This window comes from Punctularia strigosozonata (genome assembly GCF_000264995.1).
Source record: "Punctularia strigosozonata HHB-11173 SS5 unplaced genomic scaffold PUNSTscaffold_9, whole genome shotgun sequence".
NCBI lineage: Eukaryota > Fungi > Basidiomycota > Agaricomycetes > Corticiales > Punctulariaceae > Punctularia > Punctularia strigosozonata.
In genome coordinates this window covers 1027465-1049128 of record NW_006767441.1, presented here as the reverse complement: position 1 = coordinate 1049128, position 21664 = coordinate 1027465, and the positions used below count along the sequence as shown (strand labels likewise).

The 21664-nt window shown below is 56.2% G+C and overlaps 8 protein-coding genes across 8 annotated transcripts; 2 read left to right on the top strand and 6 right to left on the bottom strand.

Moving 5' to 3' along the window:
* Positions 1-118: 118 nt before the first annotated feature.
* Positions 119-1408, top strand: PUNSTDRAFT_144820 (alpha/beta-hydrolase; the record flags this gene model as incomplete). Its single annotated transcript, XM_007385537.1, has 3 exons — positions 119-138; positions 205-336; positions 397-1408. 3 exons carry the CDS (start codon positions 119-121, stop codon positions 1406-1408), a joined length of 1164 nt encoding a protein of 387 aa, XP_007385599.1.
* Positions 1409-1559: 151 nt separating this feature from the next.
* On the bottom strand, positions 1560-4203 carry PUNSTDRAFT_104944 (polyadenylate binding protein). The gene is made up of 5 exons (XM_007385536.1): positions 4148-4203; positions 3753-4072; positions 3625-3701; positions 3229-3569; positions 1560-3169 (listed from the first exon to the last, which is right to left on the bottom strand). Exons 2-5 carry the CDS (start codon positions 3989-3991, stop codon positions 1820-1822), a joined length of 2007 nt encoding a protein of 668 aa, XP_007385598.1. The 5' UTR covers positions 3992-4072; positions 4148-4203; the 3' UTR covers positions 1560-1819.
* Positions 4204-5054: 851 nt separating this feature from the next.
* PUNSTDRAFT_114767 (scamp-domain-containing protein) lies at positions 5055-6377 on the bottom strand (the record flags this gene model as incomplete). Its single annotated transcript, XM_007385535.1, has 11 exons — positions 5055-5108; positions 5163-5204; positions 5266-5398; positions 5452-5469; positions 5521-5569; positions 5617-5635; positions 5694-5763; positions 5822-5889; positions 5942-6057; positions 6116-6307; positions 6374-6377. 11 exons carry the CDS (start codon positions 6375-6377, stop codon positions 5055-5057), a joined length of 765 nt encoding a protein of 254 aa, XP_007385597.1.
* Positions 6378-7958: 1581 nt separating this feature from the next.
* On the bottom strand, positions 7959-10221 carry PUNSTDRAFT_53654 (S-adenosyl-L-methionine-dependent methyltransferase). Its single transcript, XM_007385534.1, has 8 exons — positions 9930-10221; positions 9687-9823; positions 9564-9635; positions 9486-9506; positions 9340-9424; positions 8944-9274; positions 8752-8873; positions 7959-8687 (listed from the first exon to the last, which is right to left on the bottom strand). The coding sequence occupies exons 1-8, from the start codon at positions 10083-10085 to the stop codon at positions 8601-8603; spliced, it is 1011 nt and encodes a 336-aa protein (XP_007385596.1). The 5' UTR covers positions 10086-10221; the 3' UTR covers positions 7959-8600.
* Positions 10222-10481: 260 nt separating this feature from the next.
* Positions 10482-12515, bottom strand: PUNSTDRAFT_70624 (WD40 repeat-like protein; the record flags this gene model as incomplete). The annotated part of the gene is made up of 7 exons (XM_007385533.1): positions 10482-10588; positions 10679-10809; positions 10877-11070; positions 11199-11625; positions 11740-11822; positions 11874-12020; positions 12078-12515. 7 exons carry the CDS (start codon positions 12513-12515, stop codon positions 10482-10484), a joined length of 1527 nt encoding a protein of 508 aa, XP_007385595.1.
* A 507-nt stretch (positions 12516-13022) lies between these two features.
* On the top strand, positions 13023-15259 carry PUNSTDRAFT_104927 (signal recognition particle protein; the record flags this gene model as incomplete). The annotated part of the gene is made up of 9 exons (XM_007385532.1): positions 13023-13100; positions 13154-13318; positions 13373-13471; positions 13524-13869; positions 13925-14033; positions 14092-14340; positions 14396-14801; positions 14861-14987; positions 15044-15259. The coding sequence occupies 9 exons, from the start codon at positions 13023-13025 to the stop codon at positions 15151-15153; spliced, it is 1689 nt and encodes a 562-aa protein (XP_007385594.1). The 3' UTR covers positions 15154-15259.
* On the bottom strand, positions 15243-16165 carry PUNSTDRAFT_121454 (uncharacterized protein; the record flags this gene model as incomplete). Its single annotated transcript, XM_007385531.1, has 6 exons — positions 15243-15329; positions 15380-15460; positions 15513-15600; positions 15649-15746; positions 15796-15958; positions 16011-16165. The coding sequence occupies 6 exons, from the start codon at positions 16160-16162 to the stop codon at positions 15273-15275; spliced, it is 639 nt and encodes a 212-aa protein (XP_007385593.1). The 3' UTR covers positions 15243-15272.
* A 161-nt stretch (positions 16166-16326) lies between these two features.
* PUNSTDRAFT_104923 (transcription elongation factor Spt6) lies at positions 16327-21663 on the bottom strand. Its single transcript, XM_007385530.1, has 12 exons — positions 21363-21663; positions 20914-21313; positions 20744-20864; positions 19977-20693; positions 19617-19922; positions 19229-19561; positions 18631-19179; positions 18404-18580; positions 17336-18353; positions 17104-17286; positions 16919-17049; positions 16327-16866 (listed from the first exon to the last, which is right to left on the bottom strand). The coding sequence occupies exons 1-12, from the start codon at positions 21634-21636 to the stop codon at positions 16387-16389; spliced, it is 4689 nt and encodes a 1562-aa protein (XP_007385592.1). The 5' UTR covers positions 21637-21663; the 3' UTR covers positions 16327-16386.
* Between the last annotated feature and the right edge of the window lies 1 nt (position 21664).

Below are 21664 nucleotides of genomic sequence, written 5' to 3'. Positions count from 1 at the left end.
CTATGGATCCGAGAAAGACCGCGACGTCGAAGATCCGTCTCGTTCTCAGGCCTGAAGGAGCAATCCCAGCCATCCAATTATATGACGTGTAACCGAATGTCCTGCGTTCTATTCCACGATGTCCGTCCCCTATAAAGCGTAGGTGTCTTGCGATTAGGATGCTCGACTTCCGATGGACCCGAACCCTCATTACCACCGTGTCAGCCTCGCGGATAAAGTCAAGTCCCATGCAGCCGTACTGAGTTGGCCCTTTACCGCCCTCCACACGACCCTACGGAGGAAGGGGCGTGGCAAGCTCACACTAGAAGACGAACTCTTCTTTACGAAGTTCAGGACGTGCGTTTTTTCTTCTTGGTTGAGCGAACCATTTCTCATCAACGAGGGCCATGACCGTAGGATACTCTTTACACGATTGCCGCGCTCAGTGTGCCGCGTTGCCTTTGCCGGGGATGCCAGCGCGAACCAGATCTTGAGTCAGCCGCGGTATGCTGCCGTCAGGAAGACTCTCTACCAGCGCGTCGAGAAGCCGTCCTTCGCGGGCTACTGGATTTTCCGCCACTCCTTCACCGAGCCTCAGCCGCCCTCCTCGTCCGATGTCGTCCTCTGCTACGTTCACGGAGGCGGATATGCCGTATGGCAACCAGGAACGTACATGCCTCTGCTGATGGCCATCGTCGAAGCGGTCATCAAGCGCGGATACACCATCAGCCTCTTCGCGCTGGACTACTCCTTAACGCCGGAAGCTGGTTATCCAACCCAAGTCGGACAGATGGCGGGCATGTACAAGTACCTCGGCGAAGAGATGGGGGTGGACTACCAGAAGGTCGCGCTCATGGGCGATTCCGCCGGCGGTCATCTCATCTTGTCCTTCCTTACGCACCTGCACAAGCCGATATCTCTCTTGTCGCCCAACTCATCAGAGGGTCTCCCTAGACCCGGTGGAGGCATATTCCTCATAAGCCCATGGGTCTCCTTCAACTCATCCAGTCCGACCTACAAGAGTAACGACGGCCTCGACATCATCAACAAGCCCATTATCGACGGATTCGCGCAGCTATGGCTGACCGCGTCTAAAGAAGCTGCCAGCGAGGCGGCGAAACCGTATCGCGAGTTCGTCGATCCGGTGCCCACGTGGGCGGACATACTCCCGAAGAGGGTGTATGTCAGCTCGGGTAGCCTAGAGGTGTTCGTTGGCGACATCGATAAGATGGTGCACGCAATGCGGGACGCGGGTGCAGACCTGCAGTACTCTTGCGCGGAGAACAAGACGCACGATTGGCAGTTTACGGATATCAGGAAAGTACAGAAGGAGTGGCTGAGCACGCCGTTGGAGAAGGAAATCCCGGTGATGTTGGCAGGGGCGGAGGAACTTGCGTACGCACTTGTCGGGACCTCCGAGCCCAAGTGATTAGGCCTCATGTATTCCTGTATGTACGTGCTTCGGTATGTGTGAGGTATCTGTTGCCGGTACGATTTGCCGGTCTGTCGCTGTTCAGATCAGCCGAAAGCTTGAACGGCGTTGAGGTTCAGACGCAATCCTGACGGAATCGCAGATGTTTGTGAGAAGTACGCGGCTGCAACGTCACCTCTGTTCCTTCAAAAGTACACATAAAGAAACTACAACCACCGAGTCGAGGGGCAAGAGGAGCACAAACGCACGCAAGTGCCCAGGCTCCGAGGGGGGAAGGGCGGAAGCACGAAGATGATCTACAGCAGCACACAAAAGAGTCGGAGAGAGAAATAACATCGTCGCAGCTACGCCTTCCCCGCCACCACCACCCCACGTCGCCATCACCACCGAGCAAAAGCGAGCTGAAACTCAAGCGGCCGCGGGCGCATCACCCTCCTTCTGGGTGTATTCGTGCAGGACGGCGATGGCCTCGCCGACCTTGCTCTGGAGAGCATCGTCGTTGTCGAGCAAGTGGATGAGCTCGGCGTTCTCCATCTCGAGCAACATGCCCGTGATCTTGCCGGCAAGGTCCGGCTGGGCGGGCGCGATCCTCATGTAGAGCATCTCACCGATCATCTGCTTCTGCTCCATGGGCGAAGCGTTCGCGAGCACAGACGAGATTCCGTTGTCCTGAGGCGCGGGAGCAGCGGCGCCAGCGGCGGGCTGAGCAGGGGCCCGGCCTTGAGGCGGGCGCTGAGCAGCGGGTGCGCGGGGAGGAGCAGCGCCGTTGGGCGCGGGGGCGCGGGGGGCACCGTTAGCAGGGGGTGCACTCGGCTGGGCACGGGGCATCGGCGGAGCGTTGGTCTGCGTGGGGGAGCCACCCGGACCGCCAGGGCCGCGAGCAGGCGGGGGCCCGCGGGGAGCACCACGGGGGTAGCCAGGCACGCCGTAGCCGTAAGGAGCAGGGACAGGCATGCCGGGCACCTGCTGACCAGGTGCGTAGCGGGGACGAGGGGGCATCATGCCCGGTTGACCGTAGCCAAAGCCACGGCCAGCTGGAGGAGGGAAGCCGGGGCCGGGGTAGTACATCGGGGGGTTCATGTAGCCGGCGGGCATGCCAGCGGCAGCGGCCTGCTGCATCCTGATCTGGTTGCGCTGGGCGATCTGGCTCTCGAGCTGCTGCCTGCGCACCTCGCGACGCTGGGCGAGCGACACGTAGAGCGGCTTGGAGCCCATCATCTTGTTGTTCATCTCGGCGACGGCCTTGGTCGCCTCGTCGGGGGAAGAGAAGCACACGAAACCGAAGCCCTTGGAGGTACCGCCCTCGGTGCGCATAACCTTGGCGCTGGTGATCGCGCCGAAGGGCTCGAAGGCGTCACGGAGCTTCTCGTCATCCACGTCGTCCTCGAGGTTCTTGATGTAAAGGTTGACGCCCTGGTATTTGCTCATCTTCTCCATCTTCGCCTGCTCGTACGAGCGGCGAAGTTCCTCCTCGCGCTCAGACTTCTTCTGAGCGCGGGAGACGAAGAGCTTCCTTCCCTTGAAGTCGGAGTCGTGGAGAGTGTCCACAGCCTTCTGAGCCTCCTCATGGGTCTCGAAGTTCACGAAGCCAAAGCCGCGGCTCCTGCCCTCCTCATCCCTCTGGAGAACGGCAGAGGTGACGTTGCCGAACGGGGTGAAGAGCTCGCGGAACTCGTCATCGTTGGCCTCGGGGTCAATGTTCTTGACGTAGACGTTGGTAAACTGCTTCTTCTGCTCATCAAGCTTGGCTTGACGGTCCTAAGGAGAGCCCATGCATCAGCACATTCGCGTAAGATGTGAGGAAACATGAACTTTACCTTCTTAGAAACGTGGTGACCGACGTAAACCTTCTTGTCGTTGAGCAACATGCCGTTGACGGCCTTGATAGCGCTCTCAGCCGCCTCGTTGGTCTCGTAATGGACGAAGCCGTAACCCTTGGAGCGGCCCATTTCATCCGTCGCGACCTTGCACGAGAGCACATTGCCGAACGCAGCGAAGGTATCGTGCAGGGCCTTGTTGTCGATAGCATCATCAAGGTTCTTGATGAAGATGTTGCCCTGGCCGGTCTTGCGCAAGGCGGGGTCGCGCTGGGACCACATGATGCGGCACGCACGACCTTTAATGAGCGAGTAGTTGAGCTGCTCAAGGGCACGCTCGCCTACGAGCACAAAGTCAGCATATAATCCACGCGATCTACCGCGCACACAACGCACCATCAGCAGCATTGAAGTAGTTGACGTAGGCGTAGCCGAGCGAGCGACGAGTGACCGCGTCACGACACACACGAATGCTACGCCAGAGTCAGCCATCCTGTCATCGGATGTGCCCTATCTCGGCGTACCTTGCAACAGGGCCAATCATATTGAAGATCTCGAACAGCATGGCCTCCGACACGGTCGGGTCGAGCTCGCCCACGTAAAGCGAGGCCGACGGGGCTGGAACGTGGTTCTGCGGGCCAGGCGCGATGTACGGCGCCGGGGCCGGAGCAGGAGCTGGGGCCTGAGCAGGCGCAGGGGCGACCTCGGGCGAGGCGGCGGGCGCGTCCTGCGCGGGTGCGACGGGAGGAGCGGCGGCGGACATGGCTGCTGGGCTTGAGTCGAGACGGGTTGGTTTTTCTGGGTGTTTGAAGAGTGGTGTAGTCGTTACTGCTTTATGAACTTTTTCGAGACTGTATCGATCCGGATGAGGGGTGGATGTCAGTTGGTGCGCCAGCGATGTGTTGAACCGTTGGTTGGGCGAGACTCACACAGAGGTGACGACAGGCCGCTATGTAAAGAGGATTTTATGGGTTTTTTGGGAAGTTTTTGTCTGCGAACGCGATGTTAGCGGCGGCGGACGACGTGGACGACGATGAGGACGAGCACATAGGGGAGGGGGAGGGGATAGTACCTTTTGTTGGTGGTGATGGCGGTGGGCAGTTGCTGAAAATCAGCCGCCGCCTTTTGAACCCTGAGCGTGGTAAATCGCCCTAACCCTATTTCTTCGCCACATGTTGCAAGGCCATCGTGGTTCTGAATCTTACTCAACCGGCCCCGTCGGCAGATGGTCTGCCACCATGCGATGGGGGCCAACGCTTGCGAACAAAGGGCTCGTGCAGGCCAAAACACGTCAATATGCGGTCTCACAAGGCGCTATACGTCTTATGGCACAATGCGTGCGGTCTCAATGCCGGCCACATCGAACAACAAGGTCAACGACAGCGGAGTTTCTCTAAGCTCCTCTGCGCCGCAATGCTGTATACGTAGACCCGGTAAAGAGACGCGGTGGACGCGTACAGCGCTACAGCCCGGAGCACCGTCGCCATCGGATCTCTATTCACCATAAAAAGGGTGTTGGGGTTTGAGGCCCGCGGAGTTGGCCCACACTCAGGAGTCGGCCACCTCGCGAGTTGAAATTCAAGCATGCATGTATCGTACGTCACGTTCACGACGAGTGCAAGACCAGGGCGAATAAGATAAATCAAAGTCCTCGCAGCAAGCAAAGAACTCTCGCCATCACCACCATCATTGAGCATACCACAGCCCACTACACCGCCTGCGATTGATGTCCAACGTCAACCACGGTATGTCCGGAGAAGACGAGGACGTGGCGCACCTCGCTAACAAGAAGTGGAACCCGATGACAGTCAGTCTGCCACAGTGCTCTAACCCCGAGTAAAGTACGATTTCGCGCCGTGCATGGCCAACTCCGACTTGGCCTGAAACACAGTCGTGAGCATGGTTTCATCCTGAAGGGGAAAACGCAGACGTACTTTTTCCATGGAATGTCCCGCAGCGTTGTGATGTGCCCAAATCTACATCGAGTGATCGGATAGCTGTGAGCTGCCGGGACCGAGCAAGAAGGGGATATCGCACCTGGCGATAATAGAACGCGTTTCCTAATCCTTGCACAATCCAACCTATTGAGGCTATTAAACCTAGGATGGCTGCAACCCATGAGTGCTTGATGAACATCTGGATGGTGTTGATCAGGCCGGCCGAGCCCGTGCTGCACGTTTATGCTGTGAGACTATCGTTCGCAACATGGCGGCGTATATATACCTCGGAATGCCAATGGCCCTTCGAGCAGTTCAGAACGGCACTCCTGGACGAACGAAGATGATGACATACATGTACAGCGAGAACAGCAGGTGCCATCCTCCAAAGAAGAAATACAGGTCTGCCGAAACGTCAGTATAGCACCGTTGAGCCCAGAGAACGACTTGCAGTAATAGAGCGATTGCTCCTATGCTGGTGAGTCAGCGCATACATCCACCGGTGCAATTATTCTTCTGTCGACGAACCTTCATATATCCGTTATAGATAGGCCTATACCACAACAGGAACGAGAGGAGCCCGATGACAGGAACATAGCTGCATTAGTAGCGTCAGCTTCGCTCTCTCGATCATCAGCTAAGGAAGGCTGGCGTACATAATTCCAGAGATGAGATCCCGCACACCATCGCTGCCACCACCGACGAGAACGAATATACACGCAATCTGAACGCATATATCAGGAGGATTGCGTTGCGTCAAAAGCGTTGAGACCAACCATGTTGATGATAAGGGTCGCAGCTAGGACCAGCCATAGCTGGAAGAGCCGGGTGATGAGCGGCCTGGACGCCTCCGGGATCTCTTCGTTGATATCGTGGTATACCAGCGGAAAGACTGCGCTCCTCAAGTCAGCGCGCTACGATCGCAAAAGAATGGCGTATTGGGCACGGACAAGGCGGAAAGTTGTTTCTCCCGTGTCTCCGTATGTGGTCCGCCTTCTGGGTAAGCTCTTGCTCTCTGCGTTCAAGTTCTCGTTCTCTTCGCTCCAGCTCAGCCGCGCGCGCGGACTGCGCGTCCGGCGGGTCCTCAAACGGGTTGGCGTCGAGCGAGTGCGTGGATGCGAACGGGTTTTGGGTGAGTTCGCCTGGTCCAGTTCATACATCAATTCACTTTCATCTCTCGTACGACAGGGGAAGCGTAGGTTGCGCACTCATGATTGGTCGTCAACAGTATCGGGGTATGTATCTGGAGAGGTGCTGCGTGCCAGCACGGTTGTTCTGGTGAGGTCAAAGCGACACGTTCCTGAGACGGACACAGCCCCTGCCGCAGCGCTGCCCTGTCGGGGCGGAGCGCTCGGTCTCGGCCTTACGCGAACTCGGCGCTCCATCGGCGCCTATTGTATTGACCTCGCTCAGAGTCAGACTCGGCGACGAGAAAGGGGCGTCGGTCGTCGTTGGTCACACCGATCGGTGCAGACGCGCCCACCCCAAAAAATGTCGAGGGAAGAAAAAACACGTACTGAGCAACGCGCCTGCCTGCCCCGGCGAGCGCAGACCGCCGGCGAATCTGCAAACGTGGGAAGTTGAGGAGCGGGCTACTATTATAAGGGCAAGGCCTTCGCGCCCGCTGCTGTCCCCATTCCCTTCATTCATCCCTGCCCTCGCGGCTTCCATCTCCCTCCGCCTCCCTTTCTCCGGTCAGTCAAACCGTCCATCGCCTTGTCCCGTTCGGCGCTAACCACTTGTCCATCTCCAGTTCCACACACGCCGCTCCGGCCCCGTCGTTCACTTCTTAACCCGCTCACTCACGACTCCAGTCACCCCCAGTCTCTACCAGTAGAATTTAACCAGCCAACATACCAAGCACAATGTTCTCCAAGATCTCTGCCCTCTCCATCTCTGCCCTTGCCATCTCGGCATCGGCCCTCGTCGTGCCCCGCGCGACGCCCCCCGCCGGCTGGGCGACCGACTACCTCGAGCCGTACCAGACCTACCACACTCGCTACCTCGCCCTCTCGTGCCAGACCAAGCACAGCACCACGTTCTTCGACCAGTGCTGCCACCCGCTCCTGGCACACGAGAGCCTTTCCTCGCGCCCCTCGCAGTGCACTCCCTCGGCATCCGCATCCGCCTCTGCCAGCGCCGCGGAGCCGACCTCCACTGTCGTCCCCTCTGACAACGATGACGACGACGAGGACTGCGACGATGAGGATGACGGTGATGATGACGATGAGGACTGCGACGATGAGGACACGAGCTCTGCCGTTTCCTCCACCGTTCACGTCGCCACCTCCTCCGTCGCTCACACCACCGTTGCGAGCTCTTCGGTAGTTGCTTCGACTTCGGTCGCCGCCCCGGCCACCTCGTCGGCCAAGCCTGAGACGTCCTCCGCCAAGCCCAAGACGTCCTCCACGCCCGCGCCGACCACCACCGCCGCTCCCACCACGACCTTCAAGGCGACGTCGACCAAGCACTCGTCTTCTGCCCCTGCCGCCACCACTTCCAGCTCCGTTCAGACCGGCGGCTTCGCCACGTTCTTCTACCAGAACGGGTATGTTGCTCCCATCTTCATCGCACCGCCTCGCCCTCTAATCACCACCCTTTCTCCCATAGCGTTGCTGGTGCCTGCGGCAAGGTCCACGCTGAGAGCGATCTGATCGCGGCCATCGACGTCGACCGCTACGGCAACACCGGCGTCGCATCCTCCCTCTGCGGCAAGCAGGTGAAGATCACCAACACCAAGAACAAGAAGTCGGTCACCGTCACCATTGCTGACGCTTGCCCGACCTGCGAGAACAGCAACTCGATCGACCTCTCCGTTGGTGCCTTCACTCAGATCGCCACCGAGGCCGAGGGCATGGTCGCCATCGACTGGGAGTTTGTCTAAACTGTACATGCCAACACTGTACATGACACTTCTTGAACGGCATTCCTCCCTTCCTCCCATCTTTTTCCTCTCCGGTTTTTACAGATTTCAGGGTATCGGGGCGAGCCCCGCAAGTCACATACCTCTTGGCGTGGGGCGGCATGCAGGAAATATTTGACGATGAACGGCACAAGATCACGAGCTTGTTTTTTTAACGATCCCCGGCGGCCCGACGAGGCAACCTCTTCCATCCCGGCCCGTCCATCGTCTTTCATGCCCAACCCTATAGCACGTAACGCAACGCACATATTCCTCTCGCAATTACCATCTTCCTCTTTATGTGTACTTATTTGCTGTCCTCGTTGCCTGTTTTTTCCCCCTCTATCATCCCATCGCGCGCTCTTCCCCTGTAGCTAGCTAAGGGCCCGGTCGTGTGCAATGAAATCTACGTCCCGCATGATCAGACAACGATAGTGTAGATTGCAAATTGGATTAGCCCCTAATGAGGGGGGAGTTGTATAGTAACAGAAGTCGAGAAGGCGACGCAGCCCTGTGTGAGTAAACACATCTTTTTACGGATGACCCGATCTTATTGCATGTACGATATGTAATCGACACGAGAGTCGAACGACGGGATAATACAGATCCCGCTGAGCATCCTGGCAACAGAAACGCCTGGTTAATGCAACAGTCAACGCCGGCCGCTCGAGAAGCGTCGCTCACCTCTATGAGGACGTCAATCTGCCAGTCGGGCAGGTCGGACGAAGCGAGGTAGGTCCTGAGCGCCGGCAGCAGCAGATCGTAGTTCATCCACGCCAGCTGGCCTATAGACAGCAGCGTGGGATCTGGGCCCGGGGTGAGCGACGTGCTATTATATCAAAGAACATGACGGAAGACGATGACATATATACGTACCTTTGGGGTGAAACCCGACGGGACAGTCGGCCTCGAGCGCGATCGTGCGCGGCCTGTCGAACGCGCCGGTGCGCACGACGATCTGTCCCAGTTTGTGCGGCACGTCCGGGTCGACGCCGAGCCGTTCGAGCGCGCGCCGTTGCGCGTTCACGAGCGCGGTCCAGCCCGGCGTGCCGCTCGCGCCGTGCGACGGCGTCGGGAAGGCGATCGAGGACGGCGGGCGTTTGCCGAGGATCGTGTCGGGCCGCACGTCAGGCTCGATGAGGATGAGCAGGCCGCCCGGGCGGAGGACGCGCGCTGCTTCGCGGATGAAGCGGGGGTAATCGGAGATCTGGGTGGGTGGGGTGACGAACGTTGACGATGGCGAGCGTAACGAATTGGGCGTTGTGCACTTACACCGATGTGTATGGAACGCGCGTGGACGAGGTCGAAGCACGCATCTGGGTAGGGCAGCCCTTCCGAGACGTCGCAGAGCTCGAATCTGGGGGCAGCAGCAGGTCAGTCGGACGGGGTTATATGTGCGCGATGCGCCCGATACGTACGTGCAATTTGGGGGGACCTCTCTACGCAAAGGAAACATGAGCTGAAGATCTGATGGAAGACATCAGTGCAACCCTCACCTTGGCTGGATAGGTGCACAGTCGCATCCTACCACATCGACCTTCGGGAACTCATCCGCCATTTCGATTGCCCTATCATGACCTGAGCCATCCGCATAATAGAATCACAGCAGTAGATCGTACCATTGGCCGCTCCCGGTTCCAACGTCCAGCACGCGCTTGCGTCGACTCGCAGTCGAGTCGACAAGCACCTCCCTCACTGGCCCGACATAGTTCGCGTCCGCCACGAATTGGAACATCCGATGAAAAAGCTCATAACGCTATATGTATAACATGGGCCGGCGGCGGCAGACAATCAGCACAGAAGCCAAGCATACGGCCCATGGACCCTAGGATCCGGGAGGACGGCGAAGAGTGGTAGCTCACTCGGATCTCGTCCTCGTCCGCCGGGAGCAGGTATCGGGGCACCATCGCGTTGAAGCGTCGCCCGTCGAGCTCGCGGAAGAACTCGTCGTCATCGTCGCCGACGTACGCGTCCGCGTCCGTCCATTCCGGCGAGTCTGAGCGACGCCGCTCGGGCATCTAAGGGAGCAGACTCGCTAGCGCTGTGCCGGCCGTGGAAGTCCGGGGCAAGGCATAACCCCCGGTGGACGCGCCCGGTGGGCCAGCTGATATAACCTACTCCCCGGAGCGATGCGGGCTGGCTGGACGGGATAAGGTTCACACAAGACAAAAAGACGGCCAGCTGAGCGCGCACGCGAAGGCGTGTTCTCCCCTTTTGCTTCCGGAGATGGCGCAACTCTGTGAGATCTGGTTCTCGATGTTCTGACCGGAACCCGAACCTTACAACTCAGTCGATGGAATCATTACAAATGGCAAAACATAAAATCCGCAAGCTCCGAATCAACCAACCTCCCAGGTACGAGACCATGGCTGCCGTGAATACATCCCATCACGTCACTCTCTTGGGAAACCCCATCATGAGTTATGCTTGATCTCGTGGACGAACACGGTCCGACTGGACTCTCCATGCCATCCGCGGTTGCTGCTCGCGCTCACCAAGAACCTCGCGGCCGGGTCCACGACTGTGAAGCGCAGGAGAACGTCAGAAGGGGGGCGGCGACGTGACGTGATCAATAAACCGAGGGAAGGGTGTGGCGACTTCGGGGACTTACGCATTTGGGACACGAAACCGCCGTGGTGTCCAGGGATGATCTTGAACTGAACGCCGCTGCGCATCCTGCCAGATGCATCGGGTTCGTTCGCTTCCGCTACGTTCCACAACCGGATATTATCCATGGACGCGCTGCGGTGGAACGGATAGTTAGCGCCGTGTCCATAATCAAGGGCACGCGATTACGCTGCGATCTCACCATGCGATGTGCTTGCTGTCCGGAAATCCCACCACGCATGAAACCACGCCCGAGCTTAGCGGATTTCGCAGCACTTTCAGCAGTCGCGGCGTCACCGCAGGCCCGGAGACACCCAGTTGCCGTAAGTCCCACACGTCCACGGTGCCATTCCTACGTCCCGCGTAGATCTGCGAGCCATCCGCGGACCAGCATGCCTATCCAAAGTTGCGTCAGCGTTCACATACGGAAGACGCTCGCACGCCGAGGATGTGGCATGTCGTCAGGATAGATCTGCGCATGGCGAGATCTGCCGAGGAAGGGAGTCGAGTTACGGAAGACGTACGGACATGCACCATGGCGGAGTCTTTTCGCTCAGCCAAAGCCGGCCGACGCCGCGGCCTGTGGTATTCACTCTCCTGTCCCAGAGAACCACCTGCCCGTCTATGCTTGCCGTCATCAGCAGATCGGGAGAGTAACTTGCATACGTGTCGGGGTCTAAAATCGCAGGCATGTTCTTGGTGGGGAGGTTCGAGCGCGGCGCCGCAGGAGGATTCGCGGGCGTGGTTTGCTGCCACGAGTTCGGAGCAGGTAGCTCTGCGCTAGGCATGGCAAGATTGGATTGGCTAGGAAACGATGTCTCAAGAGAATCTGCCTGTTGTGTAGGGAAAGAGCCGGCAGCCTGGTCGATATCCATCTCGCCATCCGCGTCCGGTTCGTCGAAGAGCGGATCGTAATCGGATGCGGCATCTGACCCAGTCTGCATGTCATTGCTTTTAGTAGCTTGGTTGTTGGATGATTGGTTAATATTAGGTTTGATGTCAGCGGATTGTTGATTGGATGCAGCGAGAGAGGTAGAGGGAGGAATGTAAGCAACGGGCGTGTACTCGGGTCGCACCGCGACCACAGCGAGCTGGGAGCCGTGGGTCGTAAAGCTGCGCACAATTTGTCCGGTGTTGAGATCCCAGTGCTAAGGAATGTTCCCATGAGCATCGATTCGTATATGTCCTTCGATACTCACGAATGCAAGGCCATCCCATCCGGCGCTGAAGAATCCCTTCTCGTCATGTTGCATAGACATGGAGGAGACGTGACCGCGATGTCCTCCAAGGACCTCACACAGCCTGCCTGGGTCGTGTCGCACCGTAAAGAGGTTGATATGACCCTCCTAGGCGCATCGTCAGCCGTCCTTTTTGAGACTATCTTGAGGATAGGAATAACTCACATCGCTTCCTGAAAGAGCCCACAGGGCATCCGAATGCATGAGCAGACTGTATACCGGCGCCAAATGGGACTCTCTCTGCCCCGGCACCCCGAAGCCGGGCGGTTTCGCTGGGTTTTCCCACCAACACCGCAGCTGCCCCGCTTTCATAGTGCCCTCAATCACACCGCAGTGGTGCCTCTGCTGAGCCGTGAGGAAGTTTTTGCCGTTGACCGCGGCGAAGATATCGTAGTCGCGTATATAACCGTCGTCCGATCCCGTCAGGAGGTGGGTCATGCATAGGGAGGAAGCAAGTGCATGCGTGGGCACTGGATGTGGTATAGCGCAGATCGCCTCGACGGTGTAGGATCTCGGGTGCTGCACGGCTTTAAGTATGTTTTGCTTCCGAATGGCGGCAGGTGACATGGAACGCTTTCGGTTTATGATCGGTAGCACCGGCATTGCTGCACACAGTCCAATACTGAGTAATTCTCCGGACGCTCGCTGCGGGAGAGCTCACTTGGTATCCGAGGTGAGGTATCGAACATTGCTTCAGACGCGGGCGTCGCAGCGGGTGTCTCGTCCCCCGTAGCTGTCACCGAGGGCGTCTCAGCGTCTTCATCTTCAGACGCGTCCTCATCATCATCTCCAAAGTCTTCCTTTCCGAATTGCAGCAGAGGCGCGCAGACATAAGCCACAGTTAGATCCCAGGTTAACTAGCTGTCTACACACACATCGCGATCCGATGCCCCTTGCGAAGTCGCAGCTTCCACGGCATCAAGGAGGTCTTCGTCTATAATATTGTCTCCGTCATCGCTTCCGTCGTATTCGGCATCTTCTAGGACATCTCCCTCGTCGTCCGAGTCGCGGTGAGACATGGTTCTGGCAAGAGGCGATCGCCTCACGTGAACGCGGAGGACTAGACGCTCACCGAAGGTGGCTGTGCATTGCTTACTGCCGTGCACCACGATGGTTCTCGCCGACCTAGGCAGAAAGCTCAATGCCGCCCTCTCGTCCCTGAGCAGGGCGCCTGTAGTCGACGAGAAAGTACTTGGATATGATAAGATTGATTTATACAGCAAATCTAACATGTTCCACAGGTACTTGATGCTACACTGAAGGATATATGTGCTGCCCTATTGGAGTCCGATGTCAACGTCAAGCTTGTCTCTCAGTTGCGATCAAAGGTTCGGGCCAAGGTCAAAGCGTCGTTGGAGAGCGGAGACAAGGTTAAGGACCAGAATCGGAGGACAGTGCTACAGAAGGTCCGTTTGCTCGCTGCGTCCAACATTACCCCCTGCTTACCACGCTACCTGTAGGCTGTCTTCGATGAGCTGGTGAATCTTGTCGACCCAGGGGTAGAACCCTACAAACCAAAGAAGGGTCAGTCCAACGTGATCATGGCCGTCGGCCTTCAGGTTCGTGGCCCCCGAAGACCTCATGCTTTCGCTCAGCTCATACGCCGTCCAGGGCAATGGAAAGACCACCACCTGCACCAAGCTCGCTGTGCACTACCAAAAGCGCGGCTTCAAATCCTGCATCGTCTGTGCCGACACCTTCCGTGCCGGCGCCTTCGACCAGACCCGACAATCCGCCACCAAAGCGAAGGTCGCGTACTTCGGCTCGTATACCGAAACGGACCCCGTTGCGATAGCCGCGCAGGGCGTGACCAAGTTCAAGAAAGAGCGGTTTGAGGTCATCATCGTGGACACGTCCGGTCGGCATAAACAGGAGAGCGAGCTATTCCAAGAGATGGTGCAGATCGGTGAAGCCGTCAAGCCCAATATGACGATTCTAGTCTTGGATGCGAGCATCGGTAAGCTCGATATCTCTCCTTAAATACGTCTGAACATACTCAATAACGCATATAGGTCAGGCTGCGGAAGCCCAAGCTCGTGCGTTTAAGGACAGCGCAGATTTCGGTGCCATCATCGTCACGAAAATGGACGGTCACGCTAAGGGTGGAGGCGCTATCTCAGCGTACGCACCCACAATTCACTCTTAATACGAGCTGCTTTAATTCTTATCGTCATCGTAGTGTGGCCGCAACTAAAACGCCCATCATCTTCCTCGGTGTGGGTGAACATCTGGCAGACCTGGACAGGTTCTCCCCACAACCATTCATCTCCAAGCTTCTCGGTCTCGGCGATATGCAGGGACTCATGGAGCACATGCAAGATCTCGCTCAGGCAAATCCGGACAAACAGAAAGAAATTGCGAAGAAGCTCGAGGAAGGCAAGCTCAGCATCCGGGATTGGCGAGAGCAAATATCGAACATCATGAACATGTACGCATATACCTCATTTACGTACCCCGCTGTAAAGCTTTACCTTCGCATACAGGGGTCCCATAAGCAAAATTGCTTCCATGATCCCTGGCATCCCTCAAGAAATGCTCGCCGGCGGAGACGAGGAAGGTACGAACCGCATGAAACGCATGATCTTCATCACGGACTCCATGACCGCCTCCGAGCTTGACTCGGACGGTTCGCCCTTCATGGAATTCGGCAAAGACGGCAAGCCCGTCGGTATCACCTGGCGGGTCACGCGAGTCGCCCGTGGCAGCGGTACGAGCGTGCGCGAGGTAGAAGAGCTGCTGTGCCAGTACCGGATGATGGCAAACATGGCGAAGCAGGCGGGAGGAAAGAACGGCTGGTTGCAGACAATGCAGAAGATGCAGCAAGCGGCAGGTGGAAAGGGTCGTGGGCCTAATGGTATGCCTACGCCGGCGCAAATACAGGCCATGCAGGTTCGTGGTCGTCCGAGCATATCTTGCAACGTGCACATGATCGCTGACTTCGGGGACAGCGTTCCATGCCTCCTGGCATGCTGCAGCAAATGCAACGGCAAATGCGGAGTGGCGGAATGGCGGAGATGATGAAAGCTATGATGCAGGGTCAGGGAGGCGACCAGTTTGACATGGAGGAAATGCAGCGTGCGTTACTACGTCTTGTCAAATGACAGTGACCTCATCATTGAGCATAACCATAGGCATGATGTCGCAAATGGGCGGCGGATTGGGCGGCCTAGGGGGACTCGGTGGTATGCCGAATATGGGCAACATGGCTGAAATGATGAAGATGATGGGCATGGGTTCGTAATATGGTATCGATGTGGCGCACATATGATCGCGTGTATGACTACATTGTAATATATGCATTACACGAACTACATGGACTATACATTGGATGCTAATTTACAGGGAAGGGACGTCCCGGGACTAGTGCAGCTTCCGTTGTTCTCTCTTCCATTCTTTTTTCTGGGTTGATGCAGCTGCCTGAGAAATAGTCTGCATGAGGGAGAACGGCTTAAATCACTTGTCCGCACCTTGTTGCCAAAGAGGAAACGCGATGTATGTTTGTCTGCCCCTGTTTTGCGAGAGAAGCGCGACGTTCCAGCGAAGGCCATCTGAGCAGCACGCGTTATCGTAGTAATTCACTAGAAGAGCTACTGCACTTACCACCCACAGACCCCATAGACACAATGTAGAAGTCGTAATGCATACGACAAGGGCCAAAGGACCGACGTCCTTCGCGTAGTATGAAGCCCTGAGCCACCGTTAGCTGATGCACGTAAAATACACGAGGTCCAATCACCATGAGCTCAAGGCGCACCCGACGGTCAGGGGGACAAGCAAAGGGTGCTGCGGCTCTGTCGGGTCTTGTCTCGGGAGGATCGGTGACGAAGACGGGATCTAAAAGGCGTCAGTCAACTGATGGAGGTGGACCATGTGCAGAGTATACGTTGAGTATCAGTGCTAAGCTCAGAGCTAGTAGAAAAATCCCCGAGTGTAAAGCTAGGAAAGCTTCGAGAGGTGTAAGGACATTCCGAACATCCGCGGACGTTTCCGCAGCGAACAGTAGAAACCGAGGAAAAAGGATGAGAGTCGCGGCCGCTGAGGCGAACCTAAAGGGACTTGTGAGCATGATCGAGTTCACACCGCGTAGAGGACGCGTACGCGACTGCACCGGCCAATGCCCAGACTGATATAGCACTGTCCCTCGCTGCTATGACCCGTTCCTCAACCGGGTCTTCGACAGTGACCGATGCAGGAGCAACAACTCGACGTGAGGACAGTTCATTGAGCTCAATCTCGTTGACGTTGGCCATAACGGACCACAGCGCTAGAAGTAGCGATGAGCCGAAGGCAAGCCAGGTGGAGACGGCTGCTACTGAGAGTCTGGAAGACGTCATCGCGTTGATGAGGAATCAGATCCAGAGTCTTATCTTTAACGCGGCACTTGACGGTCGTCGCGCGTGCTTGCACAGAAAACAATAGCAAACTAGAATTACCCAGGTACAGTAGAGCTACAATCAACAACAATACTAGCGAGTTACCATCGAGAGGGAGTCTGTGCCCATGCATTACCACCACCGCTCTCAATCAAACGAGCTCTCTCGGGATTCATGGCGGGGCCAACGGTGGATGGTGGTGGTGGAGGAGGAGCACCACCGAAATGTGAGGGCGTCGAGTAGCCAAAGGCACTTTGAGGAGGCGGAGCTCCCCAGCCATTGGCAGGAGGGGCAGAGGGAGGGGCGCTCGTGCCCCATGCTGGGGTCGGCGCTGCTGGGGTCGCACCTGAATACGGATTCGGCGTCCTTCCAACTTGACGAGTGGAACGGTGCCCCGGCGTCGCATGCCCAGGAACCCGCCCTGGCGTACGCGCTGCATATGGCGTTTTCCCTCCAGTTCCTGCACCTCCCAAATTTTGGGACTCATGCGCGTGTCGGACTTTGAAGGCATCACATAACTCTGCTACACCTGGAGCCGCAGTCTCGTATAGATAGTAGGCTTCCGGTGCCACTCGAACGGGCTGCGAATATATGTGAACAATTGAAAACGATAATAGGCGATATTCAACCCACCCATGTTTGCACCGACGAGATCTTGTTAGCGAGGAAACAGAGGTTGAAGTGACCAGGTCGCTTGCGGTTAAGGGTGAAGCCATAAGCACTCTTGGAAGGATTGGCAGCGACAAAATTGCGAAGGAAAAGGTCTGCTCAGAAGCGAATCAGTCGAGGGATCTTGGCGGAATTATCAGTTGACTAACGGAGTTCTTCCTCCGCCCCAGCCTTGAACTTCTCGTGTGCCATCAATTCTTCCACTCGTCGTGCCATAGCTTGTACGTGGTTCACGATGAGTTCATCAAGGTCGGAAAACTCATATTTGCCATTCTCGATAACGAAGCGACTACCGGCTCCACCGGTCTGCTCGGCATTCAACTCGACGACGTCTGCAGAGCAATGTGAGATGGAATTGGCGCATGGTATGAAAGGTCGTACCGATGTGCTGGAAGAGATGCTCGTCCACCTTCCACGTAACAGCGATGTGGTCCGTACCCTTTGACGAAGGACGAATGACCACGTCTCCCCTTTGTTGGTTCTCGAGGTGGAGTTCCGCTTGAGTGGCGTTGAAGTTGTGGAAATTCGGATGCTTGATAATACGGCGAGTGCGCCCTATCTCCGCCCTCTTCTTCCGAGCTTGCATCTCGGTGTCTCGGGCGTGTTGGTCGTGATTCCAACAGTCGTCATGCTTGACGCGACGGAACTGGCTATCGCCACCTTGAACGTCTGCTGGTCGGGACGACAGTTCGACAAAGAACGAGTCGTGGTTGAGATCCATTTTGATGTCAATGACGACACCCGGGATCGTCTGCCCCTTCTTCACTACGTCGTCTGGAACCACCCCCGGCTGGTCGGCGAGGTAGTTGGTGTTGATCATGCCCTCGACACCGGAGTCCAAGCGAACGGAAACGAAGGTCGGCTTGATACGGGTGACGAGGACCGAGACGATAAAGCCTATATGGAGGGTCCGACGAGTTTCTCCACTCAGCATAGTCAAAACATCCCAGGCAGTTGGAAGCTGGAATGGGCCTCGCTTCTCGCCGAATGGCTTCACCAACTCTGCCTTGACGAGATCCAGCGTGTATCGCTTACGATCCTCGTTGTTCTCGAACATGCTGAGGGCGAAGTCGTCGAGATTGAGCTCATCCAACTTCCTCACATTATCCGGATCTTGCATAATGAGCGAGACTGTGTGAGATGCATGTTCACCCTCGATATCCTCTTCGTCAAGCTCGAGAGCATCTATAGCCATCTTCCGAGCGAGATCATAATCTTCGGGATGGATGCGAGTGTTGTCGAGAGGATCGGCAACGTCAGCGTCCTCATTGTGGCGGTTCTTTGAGGGTTTCGAGTCCGTGTCGGCTGTGATACGAAGGAAGGCAACAGCATTGACGAATACATTCCTTGTCAAGAGACCGGCTTTCACGAACTGTTCGCGGTTGACAACATTGCCGCCCTAGGAATATACATCAATGATGCGGCCACTGCAACGCGCATCTTCCTTACCAAAGCAGCAATCTTCTTGACAAGGACCTGCGCTTTACGTGGTCCAAGACCACAGACGTACGGCAATAAGTGTTGATAGTAGGAGTCGATGACCGCTCGATTGATGTCTACCCCCACTTTGTTCACGATATCAACCAAAGCATGCTCCAGCGCAGTGAGCAGTTTCTCTTTAGGGATCTAAGATAACAATCAGTAGCAGTTAATCTGCGAGACTGCAAGCCTTTTACCAGATGTTGATATTGCATCTGTTCGTCAAGAGAAATCGCCGTGAGGTCTCGACCCAACGCCGCATACTCGTTGAGGGGACTTTGCGTATAACGCGCGAGACCCACACAGTACTTGGCAATGGAAGATAAGGACCCGAACTCCCCTTCCGCGCGCTTGCTGTGTTGATAGATGCGAGCGACTTCGTCAAATACGTAGATGACGGGTATGGGTGGCCCTCTATCCGCAGGAGCACTCCATGTTGAATCTGGATCTAGATCTGGCCTCAAGACCTCCTTGACGGTCTTCGAAAGCCTCGCCGTCGCCATGCTGAAACCGCCGATGACAATAACATCAGGCTTCCTGCGTTCAACCAGGTCCTTGAACTCAGATTGGTTCTCCGTGTCCAAGGAAGCGAATCTCGTATGTTCACGAAGTCGGCCAGCTTCGTCCAGAAACACCGCGGTGATGTCGTCGCGATGTGGAACACCCTTGCCCCACGAGATAGCTAGAACCGAGGGGGTTTCGTCATGTTGCGTCGTTGGCGTTACGTATGGCGCGACGTCCAACCGCTGGCAATGATGTTTGAATGCTCGTTCGCTGGACGGTGGGAAAGCTTACGTCTCTAAGCACATCCGCACAATGTGCAGCAAGGGTATCCTCTATTTCCTCTCGCAACCATTCGCGAACGTGCTTAACCCCAGCCGGAACAAGATGCTTGTCGACCACATCTTGTACGACCCGGAATCGTTCTGCGTTCCAGGCTGTCGCAGAATCACTGTATCCGCTGGACTCGAAGGCCTCACGCAACCTCCGTTCAAAGTCAGCCTTGACATCGCCAGGCAGTGAAACCGACACCGTGACCAGGTGCTCCGTTTCAGCAGCGAGTATGTGCAGGAACTGAGGATCCTGTAACATATCTCCTACCGGCTTCTGGTACAGATATTTGAAGTTCTGCGGCAGGTTGTTAACAGATATATTTGAACAAAGCACAAATGGCAGAGCGCACGAAGTAAGGATGGTGTTCATCGATCTTGCTGATACCCCGTTCAGTAGGCAGGACGGATATTTGAGCTGAAGTCACGAAGACTTGGCGGATCTCTTCTCTGAGGAGGGGGTCCTTGCCAAGCTCCGTAGCAAGGATCATCCGCGCTCGTTCTAGCAATTTCTCAGCGGGAAGAGCCTTCGAGGGGTCTGGATCCGCGAATTGCTCGGCGAAGGCGGTAGGGTTGAGCTCCTGATCCTCAACGAGATGGGGCCGGTCGTGCGGTTTCAAGAAGTTCAGGACAACCTCATGTGGCATCAGTCCAAAGCCCTATGGAACCTCAGGTAAACGAATACATCGCCTGTGCTGAAAACATGTGCGTACCTCCGCCAGCTTCGACACGATGCTTCGCTTAAGAACCTCGTAATTGGAGAGCCGACTGGGAAGCTTCCGTTTCGGGGCATCGGCTTTCTCGTCGTCATCATGGAATGTGAGCTCAAAGTTGTCCTTCTTCTTCTCCTTATACTTCATGCTTAACCATTCCGTCGTGTCCATTACAACTTCCACGCTATTGATCCGTGGTCGGATTTCCTTCTCGAAATATTCATCAGAAGCCTCCAGCCTGTGATATAAGGACTCCATAGCGGCACGGCGCTCGAGCAACGAACAGTATTTCTGGCCAAGGCTTTGCACGCGCCAGAGTTCGTCGAGAGATAGCAAGGATACGCGAGTCCTCATATCGCGCGGATTGAAGTAGGAGATGTAGTCTCGGCGGTGCGTCCAGATGTAGGGTACCTCGTGGAGGTCCATGAAGAGGAACTTCAAAGTTTGCGTAACAGCTTGGATCAAGTCTGAGAGCAGGTGGTGATGACGTCCGTCGGGTCGGAAGAAATCGCGTTCTTTCAACGCCGAGAGGTGCTTCACGACCCACTCAGCGGCCTCGTCGAGGTCGTTGGCGGGCAATCTTCTATTCAAGGATAGCGTGGAAGACTGAGATAATGATGAAGACGCCAGTTGCATGCGCTCAGGGATATCTTGCGCTCGAATGAGATCGTCGTCTTCTGTCAACAGACGATCGCGAATTTCGGAGGGCTCAAAAACCTGGGGAAGTATATTAGTGGGAGTAACCGTGGACGAATGCATACACGCACGTCCTGGTACTTCATATCGGGTTTCAGGGTCTCAGCATCGTATTCGACTTCCTCGTCCTCTACTAATGCCCAGTCGTATTCATGCCCATCGCCGAACACTTCGTGAATCTCGTCCCAAGCACTGACAGATGGTAAGCGTAAGAAATTGCACAGATATCGCCTTTACTCACTTCGCGTCAATGCCGACGAGCTCCCTGGAACCAAGCATTGCCTTGCGTCGCTCTCGACGGCGTTCCTTGCGTAGGGCCTCTCTCTCACGTTCGTCCATAGCACCTTGACCCTCTTCGTCCTCGTACTCGATAAAGTCGTCCATGTCATTGAGATCCTCGTCGTCGTCTTGACCCCCGCCGTCATCCCAGATTCTCTGGATGTCTTGAACTTGGGGAAGTTCGAGGTCATCATTGTCTAAATCGTCATCTGAAGATTCGACAAGAGGTTTCCGCCTGCGGGGTGGTGAAGAATCGGAGTCTCCTCCACGGCGCAGGCGTGTGAGGCGCTTTTTTGAGAGATTGCCACCAGTGTTTTCGTCTAGCAGTTCCAAATCTTCATCATCTAGGTCTTCTTCCTCCTCTGAAGCAAGATATTAGCTTAGAACCAGTCGCTCGGATTGAATGCGAACCTCTGTGCCTCCGATGCTTCCGTTTGCGCCTCTTCCTCCTACGGCGCTCCTCTTCGTCATCGTCATCGTCTTCTTCCTCGTCTTCGTCTACAATGAAGCCCTCTCTGATTTTCTTCTCCTCTTCCTCATCCTCCTCCGGCTCTTCTGAGCTGTCGTCACTAATCGCAGCTCCGTCGTTCATAGTCGCGTCTCCTTCGCCTTCCTCTTCTTCGGCGGAGCCCTTCATGGGGTCGTCTTCGTCAAGTCGAACCGGATCATGAGGAGGAGAAGACATGGTGGATGGAGAACTAGTCGCACCCACT

Coding starts and splice junctions, on each gene's coding strand:
- PUNSTDRAFT_53654 (XM_007385534.1), bottom strand. CDS start 10,085: ATGCCCGAGCGGCGTCGCTCAGACTCGCCGGAATGGACGGACGCGGAC. Junction 8,874..8,943: donor CGTCGGGTTTCACCCCAAAG/GTACGTATATAT, acceptor CCCCGGGCCCAG/ATCCCACGCTGCTGTCTATA. Junction 8,688..8,751: donor AGATTGACGTCCTCATAGAG/GTGAGCGACGCT, acceptor TTCTGTTGCCAG/GATGCTCAGCGGGATCTGTA.
- PUNSTDRAFT_104923 (XM_007385530.1), bottom strand. CDS start 21,636: ATGTCTTCTCCTCCTCATGATCCGGTTCGACTTGACGAAGACGACCCC. Junction 19,923..19,976: donor TCGTGTCGAAGCTGGCGGAG/GTACGCACATGT, acceptor GAGGTTCCATAG/GGCTTTGGACTGATGCCACA. Junction 17,287..17,335: donor GCATCTCTTCCAGCACATCG/GTACGACCTTTC, acceptor ATTGCTCTGCAG/ACGTCGTCGAGTTGAATGCC.
- PUNSTDRAFT_104944 (XM_007385536.1), bottom strand. CDS start 3,991: ATGTCCGCCGCCGCTCCTCCCGTCGCACCCGCGCAGGACGCGCCCGCC. Junction 3,702..3,752: donor ATGATTGGCCCTGTTGCAAG/GTACGCCGAGAT, acceptor ACTCTGGCGTAG/CATTCGTGTGTGTCGTGACG. Junction 3,570..3,624: donor CTACTTCAATGCTGCTGATG/GTGCGTTGTGTG, acceptor TTGTGCTCGTAG/GCGAGCGTGCCCTTGAGCAG.